Source organism: Schistosoma mansoni, chromosome 1, assembly GCF_000237925.1.
Source record: "Schistosoma mansoni strain Puerto Rico chromosome 1, complete genome".
Classification (NCBI taxonomy): domain Eukaryota; kingdom Metazoa; phylum Platyhelminthes; class Trematoda; order Strigeidida; family Schistosomatidae; genus Schistosoma; species Schistosoma mansoni.
Genome location: NC_031495.1, coordinates 64154582 through 64168935, shown reverse-complemented (window position 1 = coordinate 64168935; position 14354 = coordinate 64154582). Strand labels below are relative to the sequence as shown.

At 37.5% G+C, this 14354-nt stretch overlaps 3 protein-coding genes across 3 annotated transcripts in view; 2 read left to right on the top strand and 1 right to left on the bottom strand.

The window, feature by feature from the left end:
• Positions 1-3697, top strand: part of Smp_001070.1 — a gene marked incomplete at both ends in the record, with an annotated part of 65658 nt that extends 61961 nt beyond the window's left edge. The window contains one exon of the mRNA XM_018795191.1: positions 3584-3697. Within this exon, the coding sequence (XP_018649528.1) occupies positions 3584-3697 (114 nt within the window). The remainder of the gene's footprint in view (positions 1-3583) is intronic.
• A 5209-nt stretch (positions 3698-8906) lies between these two features.
• On the bottom strand, positions 8907-9583 carry Smp_001080 (hypothetical protein). The gene is made up of 4 exons (XM_018795190.1): positions 9420-9583; positions 9310-9386; positions 9228-9274; positions 8907-9198 (listed from the first exon to the last, which is right to left on the bottom strand). Exons 1-4 carry the CDS (start codon positions 9546-9548, stop codon positions 9074-9076), a joined length of 378 nt encoding a protein of 125 aa, XP_018649527.1. The 5' UTR covers positions 9549-9583; the 3' UTR covers positions 8907-9073.
• A 3408-nt stretch (positions 9584-12991) lies between these two features.
• On the top strand, positions 12992-13963 carry Smp_001085 (gag-pol protein; the record flags this gene model as incomplete). The annotated part of the gene is made up of 1 exon (XM_018795189.1): positions 12992-13963. The coding sequence occupies one exon, from the start codon at positions 12992-12994 to the stop codon at positions 13961-13963; it is 972 nt and encodes a 323-aa protein (XP_018649526.1).
• Positions 13964-14354: the final 391 nt, after the last annotated feature.

The following is a 14354-nucleotide window of genomic DNA, read 5'->3' as shown; positions in this document are numbered from 1 at the left end:
GTTCTCTCCCACTGTAGGTCGTTGCTGATAGTTTCCGGTCAACAGATCCGAAGTATTTTGAGTAGACAACTGTTAATAAACATTTGTTTCTTCTGGATGATGGCTTTCGTAGTTCTCCAAGTTTTCGCTCCATACAGTAGAACTGACTTGACATTTGTATTGAAAATTTTGATCATAATGTTGGTTGATAATTGTTTTGAGTTTCAACGTTCTTCAGTTGTAAATATGCTGCTCTTGCTTTGCAGAACCGTGCCTTCGCATGTGCATCAGATCCACCGTGCTCACCAATGATGCTCCCAGATATGTAAAGGTTTTCACATCCTCATCTTTGAAAGTATTTAATACTATATTCAGACATAAAACTTTCAAGTAGTCAATTTAAGGGCGTTACCTTAAATGAGACAGTTATCATTGATTATATTAAATGATTGTAAGTCAAACAATATCATAAACTGATTGAAGCTGGAAATGGGAATAAGTCAATTTAAAACTCAATTGTCTAAAAATAATGTAGTTGTCATGAAATCTGAATGCCTTAGGTCCCTTGTTGAAAGGTTAGAGATATCAAGAAATCATGGACTTACGCTGCATTATGTTGGAGAACTACCGAGAAGGAGTATCTTCAACTTTGAGAGGATCAATTTCATCTGTAGGACTCAAACATGGTTCAAACAGTGTACATGACGATTATTATCGTAGTTATTATTAGTAAAATAGAATGATAAGTAAACCAGAAAATCCAAAAAAGTACTTCAGTCCTAAAACTAGACATTATTCTTCAAAAAGCGGAGTTCTATATGCTTACAGTATAGTTGGTAATGGACTAAATATACTCTAGATTTAGATCTTTGTACTTCCCTATAATGTGGGATTGCAGCGTATTTTGACTTCTTTTTACTTAATCTTACTTTAATACCGCTGTTTTTGTAATCGTTCGGAAATTTTCATCTTATCTGAAACTATATTTCTGTCAATGTGGTAAGTCGTGGTGGAATTAGGAGGTTTCTATGAGTATTTAAGTCTAATCTTGTATTACTTTTCTGACATTTTTGTAAAGAAGGCTTAGGCTACTCATAAGTAGTTAATAACCAAATGGCTTCATTCTTATTGGTGATTTTCATACTGAGTGAACCCATGTTATGGTTCAGGGATTCTCTATACAGTTGACTTATTTATATTCACATTAGTTATGTTATGATTTTTACAACTTTGATTGGGGTCCATAGTAATGACTAATGGGAGACTAATCTTACATCAAAGTGGATTCAGTGGTACAGGATAGAAAAGGTAGCAACTACACGTGAAGAAGAATGAGAGAAGATAGGACCTTCACGAGAAAAAACAATCAAGTATCATAGTCCATATAGTACTAAAAGTGAGGATGGATTCGGCACTTATAGATGTGATTTACATGGCACAGTGTGTAGCCCCCTAAGAAAACCATCTGCTTCAGTCTGGGCACCTGGGCAGTATCACAGCCCTCACACAAATCAAATGAGATTTGTGAGGCGCATATTTATCTGGTGCTTCCTTGTATCAATATTTATGTGTTTAAATAAATAAATAAAATAAACAAGTGATATCTCGTGGGTCATACATATGACAATGAAGATACCACCAGTATTGTAGTTTGGCAACTCTTTACCAGTAACAACTTCTATAATCGAATCGTGCCCACCCAGTTAAAATCATAAGTCAGAAGCGAGGAGGTTGAAAGATATATTTGATGGGTTATCAATATATCGAGAACTGAATGGTCTAATCTGGCTAATGATCGTAGGAGATGTTTCCCACGTCGTTCTGTAACGTGATCTGGTATGGATGCATGACCGAGCGCTTTCAGTTAAGCGAGTCCACTAAAACCAATATGGTCAGCATTCAATATCGAACACTTACAGAGCGATTGATTTCGGGGAATTATTTACAGCTACAATAACATACCCTACTTCACATTTTAATGGTTGTCACTATTTTGAAAATTGATAATCTACAAAACAAACTACTGATGTTGTTACGTCCTTGATCTATCTACCCACTTTAGTGCCGAGGATAACTTGTCTAATGTAGATTAAAACCTTGACGCGATAGGCTGACTGGCTTAACCTTGAGGCTAGTATGTGTGAGTTCGAAGCGGGGGTAGATTGACAAAAACTATTCTATCCCTGATTAGCTGACAAGCACGCGCGAGAGGGAGAAGACAAGACAACTGGAACACTACTCCCTTTATTCCAATCCCGATCTGATACCCAAATTCCGAATTCAGATTAGTGTAAAAAGATACATGAATAAATAGATGACTAACCTGACCACAACATACAATAATTAGGAAAATACAATTATAGATCAGTTGAAGTTAGACAGTAACACTGAGCCGGCCGGCTCAGTGGTCTATCGGTTAAGCGCTCCAGCGCGAAGCTGGTAGGTCCTGGGTTCGAATCTCGCGGGTGTGGGATCGTGGATGCGCACTGCCACTGAGGAGTCCCATAATAGGACGAAACGGCCGTCCAATGCTTTCAGGTTTTCCATGGTACTCTAGCTTCAATTGACTCATGATTTCAACTATGAAAATACAATTATGTTCAAAGCTGAGGGATTAGAGTAGAAAATAAAGTACAAAAGGTTACGTCTAAATTACAATAGCTTTGGAACGGAAAAGGCTATGGCAGTGTATCATACATCAAACAAAAGCTTATGATCTGTATAATAGACTAGGGGTAAAATTAAATGTTACTATTTTATAAGCTTTGAATGAAATGAAATAACATCCCCCCCAAAAAAATAGTTTCCCTAGTTTGTTAAAGCTTCTTGTTTCCCGGTTCACATCAGATATCAACATTCCCTCCCCCTGTTTTCTTTTTTTTCTTTTCTTTCTCATTTAGGTTCATCCCCTTCATTAACATGTGCATTAGGTACAAATGGTTATCAAATTAATAATAAAGATTTATTATCTTTTCTATTTAGTACAGTATTAACTTATATGGTACCATGTATATTATTAATATTTATTAATTTAATAATACTTATTAAATTAATTAGTATTAAATCAAAACGACGTATATTATGTAAAACAATTAATAATAATTTAAAATTTATGAATTGGAGTAATGATGAACAAATGAATTTATCATTAAATGAATTTACATCAATCAATAAAACATTATCACCACCACCACCCCCAGCAACAACAACAACCCTAGCAACATCACCACCACCCCCAGCAACAACAACATCCCTAGAAACAAAATCACCATCACCCCTAGCAACAACAACAACAACAGAACAAGAGAATTCATTTCGATTAACAATGAATTCATTAATAAAACGTCGTCGTCATACAATTATAGAAGATCGTAAAGAGTTAGGTCGTATTGTAGCATTATTATTATTATCATTTTTTTATTTATGTTTTACATTTCCAGTTAGTATTAGTTTAACAATAAGAGCTAATTTAAATTATAAACATACAAAATGTGAACATTTATTATATGCCCATTTATCACGTTTATTAACATCAATAAAAGATATAAATTATGCATTAAATGGTTATACATATACTGTATTCTTTCAATTTTATCGTAATAAGCTATGGAATATATTAACATGTAAATGTACAAAGAAAAAGAAGAAGAGTAGCCCTAGAAACATGAATAGACATCAATATCGTTATCATCAAAGCAAAACAAATACTGGTGAATAATATGGAATACGAAGGTAAACTAATCAAAGGGGGTCTCTCATCGTGTGTGTGTGTGTGTGAAAGAGGGGTGAGAGGGGGTGGGAAAGGAGTGTTATTAAAAACAAAAACCAAAAAAAACATTTTTCACATTCCTCTATGTTACCATTAAAAAATTTCATTGAATTTCCTCTCGTTCTCTCTCGAAAGTTCCACATCATTATTTTGATTATTCCATAATGAAATGAAAAACAACTTCACCAACAACAACAGAAGAGACAAGGCACACTCCTTGTTCTTCGTCTTCTTCTTTTTCTTCAATGTTTAGGCATAATGACATCAATCATCATAAGTCTTATATTTATTTTAAGCAAGAAAAAGAAACGACAATTCACTTACACTCTAATGCATTTCATAATTATCTCATATTTTTTGTTCTTGTTTGTTTGTTTTTTCTATATTTAACATTGAAAAATCATTTATATAATGACTTATTACTGAATATAAGTCAATGTCATATTTGTTTATTTCATTAGTTCTGATCACATTTTATCAGTATTTTCATAGTTGAAATCATGAGTCAATTGAAGCTAGACCAACATGGAAAACCTGGAAGCACTGGATGACCATTCCTTCCTATTATAGGACTCCTCAGAAGTGCACATCCACGATACCACATGCAAGCGAGATTCGAATCCAGTCTCGCGCCGACAGACCGTTGAGCCGGCATCCAACGGTTTTAATGTCTAACTTCAAACAATGCACGAAGTTTGAGCAAATGTTCACCAATTGTCTTCAGTGAGTTGATATCTTTACAACAGACTTGGTTGAACTCCACTGATTACTGCTTCCCACTAGAAGTCCAGGAAATATCTCTTGAAGTCATTCACTAGTGAGCATATGATTATAGATCAGAATGAGTTTTGTGGAGATTTCAGTATTTTCATAGTTGAAATCATGAGTTAATTGAAGCTAGACCACCAAGGAGAGGCGAGATCGTGGATGCACACTGCCACTGAGGAGTCCCATAATAGGACAAATCTGCCGTCCAGTGCTTTCAGGTTTTCCATAGTGGTCTAGCTTCAATCGACTCATGATTTCAATTATGAAAATTTTATTACTCATAATTGCAATTGAACGATTGAATTAATTCATTCAGTATTGTGTCGATTACATTTTGATGTTAGATGAATGAAGATAGTCGATAGGAAACCTTGAACCCATGTAACAAGTTAGCAGGATTACTTTTAATCTTGAGGTTATTGATAACTTATGAAGGATTCTAATTCACATCACCAAGACTCATAGTCTGAAGCTATTCCACTGACTTATTTAAGTCACAAATCATTTTTTGTAGGATTTAGATACGTACGGTGACTGATTATTGAGTAATTATCCTTATGACTGCAGAGATGGCAACTAGTACGAAATCTCAATTAAGGGTATTCTACTGACTACTTCTATACACTCTGTGTCAAGATATAGTTTACGGTTTTATTTATAATAGGAATTAATAGGCATATTCATAGCAATTCATTTACGTTTACAGCTTTTTTCACCATCAGAGTTGAGACAAACTCTAGGCCTGTGATCGGACTCCCTGTTTGAATTAAGTCATGAAGATAAATTCTACAGTTTATTTCGCCTATCCAACTTGGGTTAACTCCGTTTTGGTGACGGTAGCAACAAAAAGTCAAGCACGAATTAAGTTGGAAGAATTTATTTCAACAACTCATTTACTGAGACAGATGTTAAGATGAGAGATAGAGAAGACGGACCAGCCAACTCAGTTTGATTAAATAGTGACTCAATATTCACAGATATGAAAGATACAAACAAGCATAAAGACGGATCGTACGATTATGCTCCCGTGCTCAATGTCACATATATGAATAACAAAATGACTGAGAAAATTAGAACAGTTCATGTAACCTAAAATAAGAATCAATCTTGTACGCGTGTAAAAATGTTATTCGCTACAAGGCACTACATATATGGATAAACATTGGTCATACAGTTTTCAGGAATTGGCTGAAACTGTCTTTGGATGCTAACTCAGTAGCCCAAAAGTAATTCACTCTTCGTCAGAGCTACATATAGTGGGTCCCAGTCTTAACGAAGTCATAGGTATATACAGCAGAAGAAAACTATACTAGTACAAGACAGATGTCCAGTTTTCTTTTATTTTCCAATGGTCATCCAGAAATCAATCGGTAATGCAAAATATCTTCAAACTGAAGAATCTCTACAAATCTCTCATAATAACACATGAATACTACATCAAGCACTAGCATTCCATAACATCTAGAATTTATTATTTGAAAAGGTATCATTCCAGTCTACGTTCTATGATATAAAAAGAATGCTGAACACCGTGGGAACTCAGTGGTACATGATAACATATACCAGCAAAATTTTCAACAACTGTTCATATAGTGAAACAGTATGACTTCTACAAATAATAAAATAGATCATCACACTGAAGAATTGTTTCCGATTGATTAAACTCTGAATAAATTGAAACAGGACATGTATTCCTATTTTAATGACGAAATTATCACCAGATATTTAAGCCTAGGTTTAGGAATAAGATTTAGGCTTTAGGGCTATGATATAGAGCTAGTATTACAGTTTAGGATTAAAATTTAGGTTTAGAAATTATGGGTCCAGGATTTAAAGGATGGTATTAAATTTTACGGTTAGTCTGAAAATACATTTAGTCCTAACTATAACCGTAAATCCTAAACTCTACATCATAATCCTAAGCCATAATACAACACCTATATCAGAAGTCGAGCGTTACAAATCGTCCATTCATATTTACTGCAAACAAATTAACTGAATAGGTGAGAAGCCTGCCAGAGTCACTGGTGTGGACTCTCATGGTCCAGCATTATTAAAACAATTGAAACAGAACAATATAGATCCATTTTACTCCGTCAATTCTTTAATCAACCGAACAGTAGTCACTTAAGTTTAAGAATTAAATAAGAAGACAATTTTAAAGTGGGTGAAAAAACGACTAATTTAATGAAGATTGCACTACGAAATAATCATTATTGAAAAGTAAACAAAAATACCAATTTACTATAGCAGTAATAAATTTACAATTTGCTTTTTAAACGGGTGGATTCGGTTGCGGTTCTCTAACGGAGACGGCTTCGGTAAAGCGCAATGAATTTGTATTCTTTTCCCTATTAATTACTTTGCAGAGTTTAATAGGGACGATAGTCAATCAGTTACAACGTAGAACCCGGCATATAAGTGCATCAGTCTAAGTACACACATTGTCTTAGCACACAGAGAGATAATCCCAAAGTAGTAGAGGTTGTAACAGTATCATTGGTATTAAGAAAGATCGTGCATCGAAGATACGATTCGAGGGAAAATGTGGACTGGTGGAATAAAAAAATTTATTGGGGAGGGGGAGTTAGGAGCTTGCAAACTAAGTGGAGACAGAAACTCCAACCGGATAGTTTGCATCTACCTACATAGCTTAGTCTTTATTTATTTGAACACATAAATATTGGTACAAAGGGGCACCAAACACATGTGCGCCGCACACGTCACTTAATTTGTATGAGGGCTGGGATACTACCCAGGTGCCCAAAACAAACCATGTGGTTTTCTTAGGGGACCACATCCGGAGCCTTTGACCTAAAGGTCTGATCCACAAGGCAATGGAGTAACGTAAAGAGATGTAGACTCACGGTAGCAAATGACCAATAATTGGTTCATATGCCATTAGTTCCATCAGGATACTGGAGCTCATGTGTACTATTGGTTTGGAATCAGGATTTTCCAACTCCCCTAGGTGAACTCTACGTGTCCACCGACCTGGTTAAAGCACTGGACATCCGCTTTTTGTCCCCTCAATTTCGTAAATAACAGTGATGTCGCGAGAAGACAATGAGTAAGACTTCCCTGACAGAGGCTATGTACGCGTGGCCATGTAAGAGCATTTCGAGAGGTAGGGCGGACTATCATCTTCGGTCGTACCAGGGCATTTGGGGGCACTTAATCGAACTATGTATCAGATCGTTCGAAAGTGTAACAAGTCAAAGATAAAATCCACAATTTTTTTTCTACTTTAATGAAGTAAAATTTAGTGAAATATGTACAACTCACACCACTGAAACGATGTGCAGAAATGAATGAGTGAATCACTCACCAAACAAATCAGTTTTTCATTTATTTAGTTGGTATGTAGGATGATAGAGTAAGAGTTGATTCCTTTATTACGAACTGGAACCAGCCAGAAAAGGTACATAGAAAATGAAGCCAAGCTCCATAATCTTCAGTAGTACACATCTATCTCACAGATAATTGAATTCAGCTTTCGTGAAACATAATTCCATACACCAACTAAGTCACAATCAAATACTTCATACGCTTTCAACCTTGATACGACCATAATGTAACCGTGGTCTGCCAAAATCTATTCTTATCCTAGTTTTGCATTACCAGAAAAACTCAAAACATTTCCTAATTGCCTTGAGAAGCCATCGAACATTTACTGGTACAAAATACTTACTTGATGTCATTTCATTTCCATCAACCTTCCTCACCAAGGTTATGAACAAAAATGAACAGTGACATTGAGTATTGGAAAGTTTATGAAATCGATTAACGATACAAATTTTCGAGAGTATATATCCACAAATAATACCATAAATATTTTTTGACAGTATCGTGAGATAAACAACATCTAAGTACTTACTATTATGATTAACCTTCAGATGAATTCTAATAAGAAAACACCATTAGTAGAGTTCAAATTGCGAATCAGGAGTGAGATTTATTGATCAATATCATGTTATGAAGTTGACTAGATTTTGATGATGTGGATGATTGAATTTTAATTAGGTGTTCTAGATGTATTTTATTCGCTGTAAAATCGAATAACTGGGTCTCATAGAAAGGTTACTTCTGGTTCTAGAACAATACTGTGGAAAATATAATATCACACTAATCATTAATTACACATCTTCAAATCCTCTCACAATACCAAAGATACTATAATAGCACAGCTGCATTATTTGGCTTGTTTAAACTAAAAATCAATTCAAACCTTAACACAATCTGTCGGTTTTATTGTGGCTCGACATTTAAGACGCACCGGTGGTCAACCACCCAAAAACTTATGTACTCTTCAATAGTTTTGAATAATGCCACAAACTTGGGAGGGCCACTACTGTACCAAATGGACTGTATAAGAAAAAAAAGACCGAATGATTAAAAGAAATCTTTATAAACTACTGAAAGGATAGATAAATATTTATGAATAAAAATTGGAAGGGCAGAAGTAAACGAAACAAAAATTAATGGAGTACGTTTTTAACAATTTACAGACTACATGCACCCAATTGTTTTCTCAGACAAACCCCAATAAAGCATAAATTAGATTTCCGGTTGAGGTTCTTCTTGGGCTAAAGAGCGTATGACTTCGTCGTCATGGTACTGATTTATATATTCTCTCTTGATATTTTCTATATTGGACTCAAGATTTGGACCAGTGAAAAAGTCTGAAGATGTAGCTTAAAATGTACCTTACCAACAAAATGTTCCCTGGCATCTTCAGGCTGTTTTGTTAAAATATCTCTACAAGACATCGCACAATAGAAGACTGCTTTTACCTCAAAAATGCAGTTATCATGTATTTAATTTCTGGATGTTTCCGTAAATAATGCTCATTATTTACGCGAGTTTGGGCCTGTTAAGAAATATAGGACTAATTGACTCTAACTTTGAGCTTATTTGTTGCCTCCTGTTGAGCATTGCTGAGGGCTCCTAAATCTCCTTCTCTAGGAAGATCATATGGTTCCATCCCAGCTGGTGGGTCATGGTTAGGACGGTAAGATCCTGTGTCGAACATGACCTTGAAGACCAAACAGGCCGGTGATAATGTGCCCTACACACCATGACAATGGGCAAACTTGGGATCGATTTCAGTTTCGGTTCGCAAAAGGCAGAAGGTGGAATGGGTTATATTAGTCCTAGTGCTGATTCAACTTTCCTTTGAAATAGTCTATAGATGAAGCTTCAACAGTGTCGTGAGATGAGGGATTCCACCTGTTGATGATTTGATGGGAAAGTCGACAGTCAACTGACAAGTAATTTGTTCTGAGCTTGTTAACCTGTTTAAGGCATGCTCGTAAATTGTGCTTCTTGAAAGACAACCTCAATGGGAGCCCATCAGATGCGAATTTATCACTGAGTAGTTTTAAATCTGTGTTGAAGCCACCTCTGGTCCTTTCAAATGGTTCAAATAGTTCAAATGGTTGTGGACGGAATAGAAGAAACTTTAGCTTAACGGGCTCCCGTGTCTAGTAGCAGTAGATCACCAATACCTTCAGGCAAGACACTAGGTATATTAGCGATAATAGAGGAAAAAAAGAAATTGGTAAATCATAATAATATGTTATTCTTAGTCCTTAGGAATAGGTCAAGTTTCCTCTTAAAGGACTCCTAGGAAGTCACCTGGACTAGGTCAGTCGGCAGCGAATTCCAGCATTTGACAACTCTTACGGAGTAGAAGTTGTGTCTACAGTCTGTTCTGCTATGTTGGGTCTCCAGTTTCTGGGTGTTACCTCTTAGGTTAGTGTTATGACTAAGCTTAAGAAGATGTTTAAGGGGATGAACAGAAGTGTTAAGGATACTGTAAGTCATAAAAAGGTCACCTCTAAGACGCCTGTACTCTAACGAGTAAAGGCTAAGTGATTGGAGGTGCCCTTCATAAGGTTTGAATTTGAGTCCCAGAACTGATTTCGTGGCTCGACGTTGTATACGTTCCAGAGTGTCCTTATCCTTTTGGAGCCTTTTGGAGGGAGGGAGGAAATACTATGTTTACGTACTCTAAATGGGGGCTAATAAAAGTGTTGAAGATTATGTGGAAGGTTCTACCGTCAAACTGAACAGAAATGCACTTCAATGTTACCAGTGCAAGGTTTGCTTGAAAGGCGTTTTTGTCACAGTTCGCATAGAGTACCAACGCTCCTAAATCTTTTTCGACTTGAGAAACTTCTAGAGAGGAGTTACCTAAGCTGCGACTATAGTCTGCAATATGTCGCAGATGGACTACTTTGCACTTTGAAGTGTTGAAGGTAAGTCCGTTGTCGTCTGTCCAACTTTGAAGTCGAGTCAGATCCTCCTGAAGTACTAGTATATCCTCTTGGTTACGTATCTCTCTCTCCAAAGTTTCACATCATCAGCAAAAAGCAATAAGTCAGATGAAACTTGTTGTGGAAGATCGTTAATGTAAATTAGGAAGAGAAGAGGACCTAGTATTGAGCCCTGGGGGACCACAGTAGGACATTCCATGGCCTGAGAGAAAGAGAAGTTAACCCTGTCCTTAAAATGTCGGTTTTCTAGATATGGGCGGTCCAGTCAATCAGAGGGGGTTTGATACCCAAACATCTAAGCTTATTGATAAGACACATATGGTTGAATCTATCAAAAGCTTTTGAGAATTCCAGGTAAATGACGTCTACCTCCCCTTTACGATCAATGATGGTTGTCCATCTATCCACCGCAGTCAGCGGGTTGGTCATACAAGAGTGACACTTTCTGAAACCATGCTGTTGGGATGAGAAGAACTTTAGGGATAATAAGTGTTCGTGTATACCGTCGTACATTAGGGACTGAATAATTTTAGAAGGTATGGAGAGAAGGGCCACTGGTTGGTAGCTTGAGGGTTCACTGCGTCAACCTCCTTTGAAAATTGATGTGATAAGAGCCAGCTTCCAATTTTCCGGCAGTTTGCCTCGGCTTAGCGAGTATGAAAACATCACGCTAAGTGGTGATGCCAGGATTGAAGCTGCTTCCCTCAATATAGCATAATGAACCATATCCGGACCAGGAGAAGTGCCTTTTCTTATGTACTGCCGTTTACGGAACGCCAGGTCAGCGCTCAGGCCCGCTTCGGAAAGTCCTGTGCGGGTGCAGGTGAAGCTCTCATCCGTGTATTTGATGTGGGTCAGTTGAAATGTTCGAGAGTATTGCTCAGCCAAAAGATTAGCGGCATCACCGTCGTTATTGGTCGGACCATTAGGACCTAGCAGTTGGGAAACTCCAGTTTTGCTTTGTGGAAGAGAAGCTGCATAACGGAATACGTTTTGGGATTTGAGACAAATTTATCGATAAGCTTGGTCTGGTACTGAAGCCTGTCTTCTCTTATTGCCTTTGTGCATATGTCCCTTATATGTTTGTATTGCCTGAACGTGCCGTTGTTATCAGTCCGTTTATATTCAGCCCAACAGTGCCTTTTGCGGCTTAGCAAACGACGAGTGTTGTTCTTGATGATTGTGGGTTCTTTGTAGCTTTTTGGGACCGTTTGAGGAACTGAATACTTAGTAGCACACAATAGCGTTTGCAGTAAGAAATCCCAATGAGCATCCACTTCAAGTTGAGGGTGAACATCCCAATCCACCTGTTGTAGATAGTTGTGTAAAGCTAACACATTCAACCGTTTGAAATTCCAGAGCCTGTTGGCGAGATATATTAGCTCAGTTTTGCTGACAAAACTGAGGGATAGGACAGCGTGATCGCTTTTCCCCAGGGGAGCCAGAATTGAGAGGTCGTGTGAGAAAGGAAATAAATCTAGTTTAGTCAGTCTGCCACCATACAGGAGCCTTGGGATTCCAAGAATCAGCCTAAATCCGGTTCTTCGAGCCCTTCCTAACAGCTCACTGTCTCTTTATAGGCAGGGTTTAGCAGCTTGTATCCAATACTTGAGTTTAGGATGAACTAACACTGTATACAAAGTCATGAAGATGTGGCGGCAAATAAATCTTCAAAATAACTAGTTCTGTTAGTCGATGACATTGGATGTTTACCACACTGGTTATAATGAACTTGTAACAGCTCAGGTTGGTTGGTTAAGAGTTGACCCCAAACAACCAAGCATATGCTAAAACAGTATTGTTCAAGTATTCATTCACTTCCTTACTTTTTGTAAGCGTTATATTCCCTATTATCTTATATTGAATGTTGAGAGCCTTTGTTTATCTGAACAGAGAATCCCACGCTCCACTGCGACTGCGTGAAGATCGAAATAAAGACCTATTCACTACTTCTCTGGTTTCTTCTATCAATAGCACGAGGGTTACCTTAAGGCACGAAAGTGGTGAGCCCTTTTTGAACACAAATTTAACCTCATTTCGGTTATTAATTTTTTTTTCACTTAATCGTAAAAGTAGACCTGATTATCCGTAAACTAAGTTGAGTATATAACTAGTTTATTCCGTATTATCTTAAGTTATCCGTGTTATAGTAACCATTTTTCGTGCTAACTTCATTGATATATTTGTCACATACCTCATGTCAGACTCAATAGAAACCCATAATCTGGAGGATTTGTCACCAGTGGAGATAGACACTGTTATGACTACGAAATCCCGACTTCCAGAATTTGATCGTAGTGATCCTGAGTTGTGGTTTGCTCAACTAGAGCATTATTTCACGAGACACAATATTAAATCTGAAGGGATTCGCTATAGAGACTTGTGTTCTATCCTTCCTCCTTCAGTCGCCAAAGAAGTCCGTGACTTGATTTTAGATCCACCATCACCACAACCATACACCATCTTAAGACGAGAGATAATAAACCGTTTATCATTATCAGATAGTCAAAGAATCCAAAGACTTTTTCAAGGTGAAATACTAGATGATCGGTCGCCGTCACAGTTTTTGCGTCACCTCCAAGTGTTAATGGGTGATAACACAGTGAGTGAAGCAGTTCTTAAACAAGGATGGATACAAGCTCTCCCATGCTACGCCCAACACTGTTTGAATGCACAAGATCCTGAAACCTCATTATCTCATTTAGCGCGTATAGCCGATAGAATAATGGAGAGAGGTCCTCCAACTGGACCAGGCACAATAAATCACACACAAAAAGTAGAATCAGCAAAAGACCCCGTCATAGAAGGACTCATTGCGAGTGTTAAGAGTCTCACTGAGGCCGTAACCAGAATGCAAATGGGTCATAGAAACAGGAGCAGGTCACCACAACGACCACGATCCAAGTCACAAAACAGGTCACAAATGTCCAGACAACCTGGGCAGTTTTGTTGGTACCACTGGAAGTTTGGTGTCAACTCAACCAAGTGCATGCAACCATGCGCCTGGCCTAAGCATAATTCTAAAGATAGCGGGAAACGAGTAACCCCTCCCCAGGTCGCGACGACTGAGGAGGGGCGCCTAAACATTCGCTTGTTTTATGTTAGAGACAGAAACTCTGGCTTGAATTTCTTGGTGGATACTGGCGCTGCTCTTAGCATCATCCCTTAAAATAAAACTGAGATTAGTCGAGAAACATCATCAATTACACTTCAAGCTGCAAATAAAACTAAAATTGCGACGTTTGGGCAGAAAAACTTGACCCTAGATTTGGGGTTCAGGAGGCAATTCCCTTGGGTTTTCACGGTAGCCGACTTAGATCTGGCAATACTGGGGATGGACTTTCTAGAGAGATACGAATTTCTAGTTGACACCAAGAAACGGCGATTAACACTAAAAGAAACTTCGTATTACACAAAAGGCAAAGAAAGTCACATCAGCTCTCTTAACTTGATTCAAACTCCTCCAGTAACAACAGCGAAATTCCAAGATATACTCGCGGAATTTCCAAACTTAACTAAACCAAACCCACAGCCTTCTAAAGACAAACTAAAAGTAAGTC

What these genes read in the sequence shown, in the direction of transcription:
- Smp_001080 (XM_018795190.1), bottom strand. Translation starts at nt 9,548, where the DNA reads ATGTTCGACACAGGATCTTACCGTCCTAACCATGACCCACCAGCTGGG. An exon ending in AGGCAACAAATAAGCTCAAA is followed by an intron (nt 9,387 to 9,419) that starts GTTAGAGTCAAT and finishes ATTTCTTAACAG; the next exon opens with GCCCAAACTCGCGTAAATAA. An exon ending in TGCCAGGGAACATTTTGTTG is followed by an intron (nt 9,199 to 9,227) that starts GTAAGGTACATT and finishes CTACATCTTCAG; the next exon opens with ACTTTTTCACTGGTCCAAAT.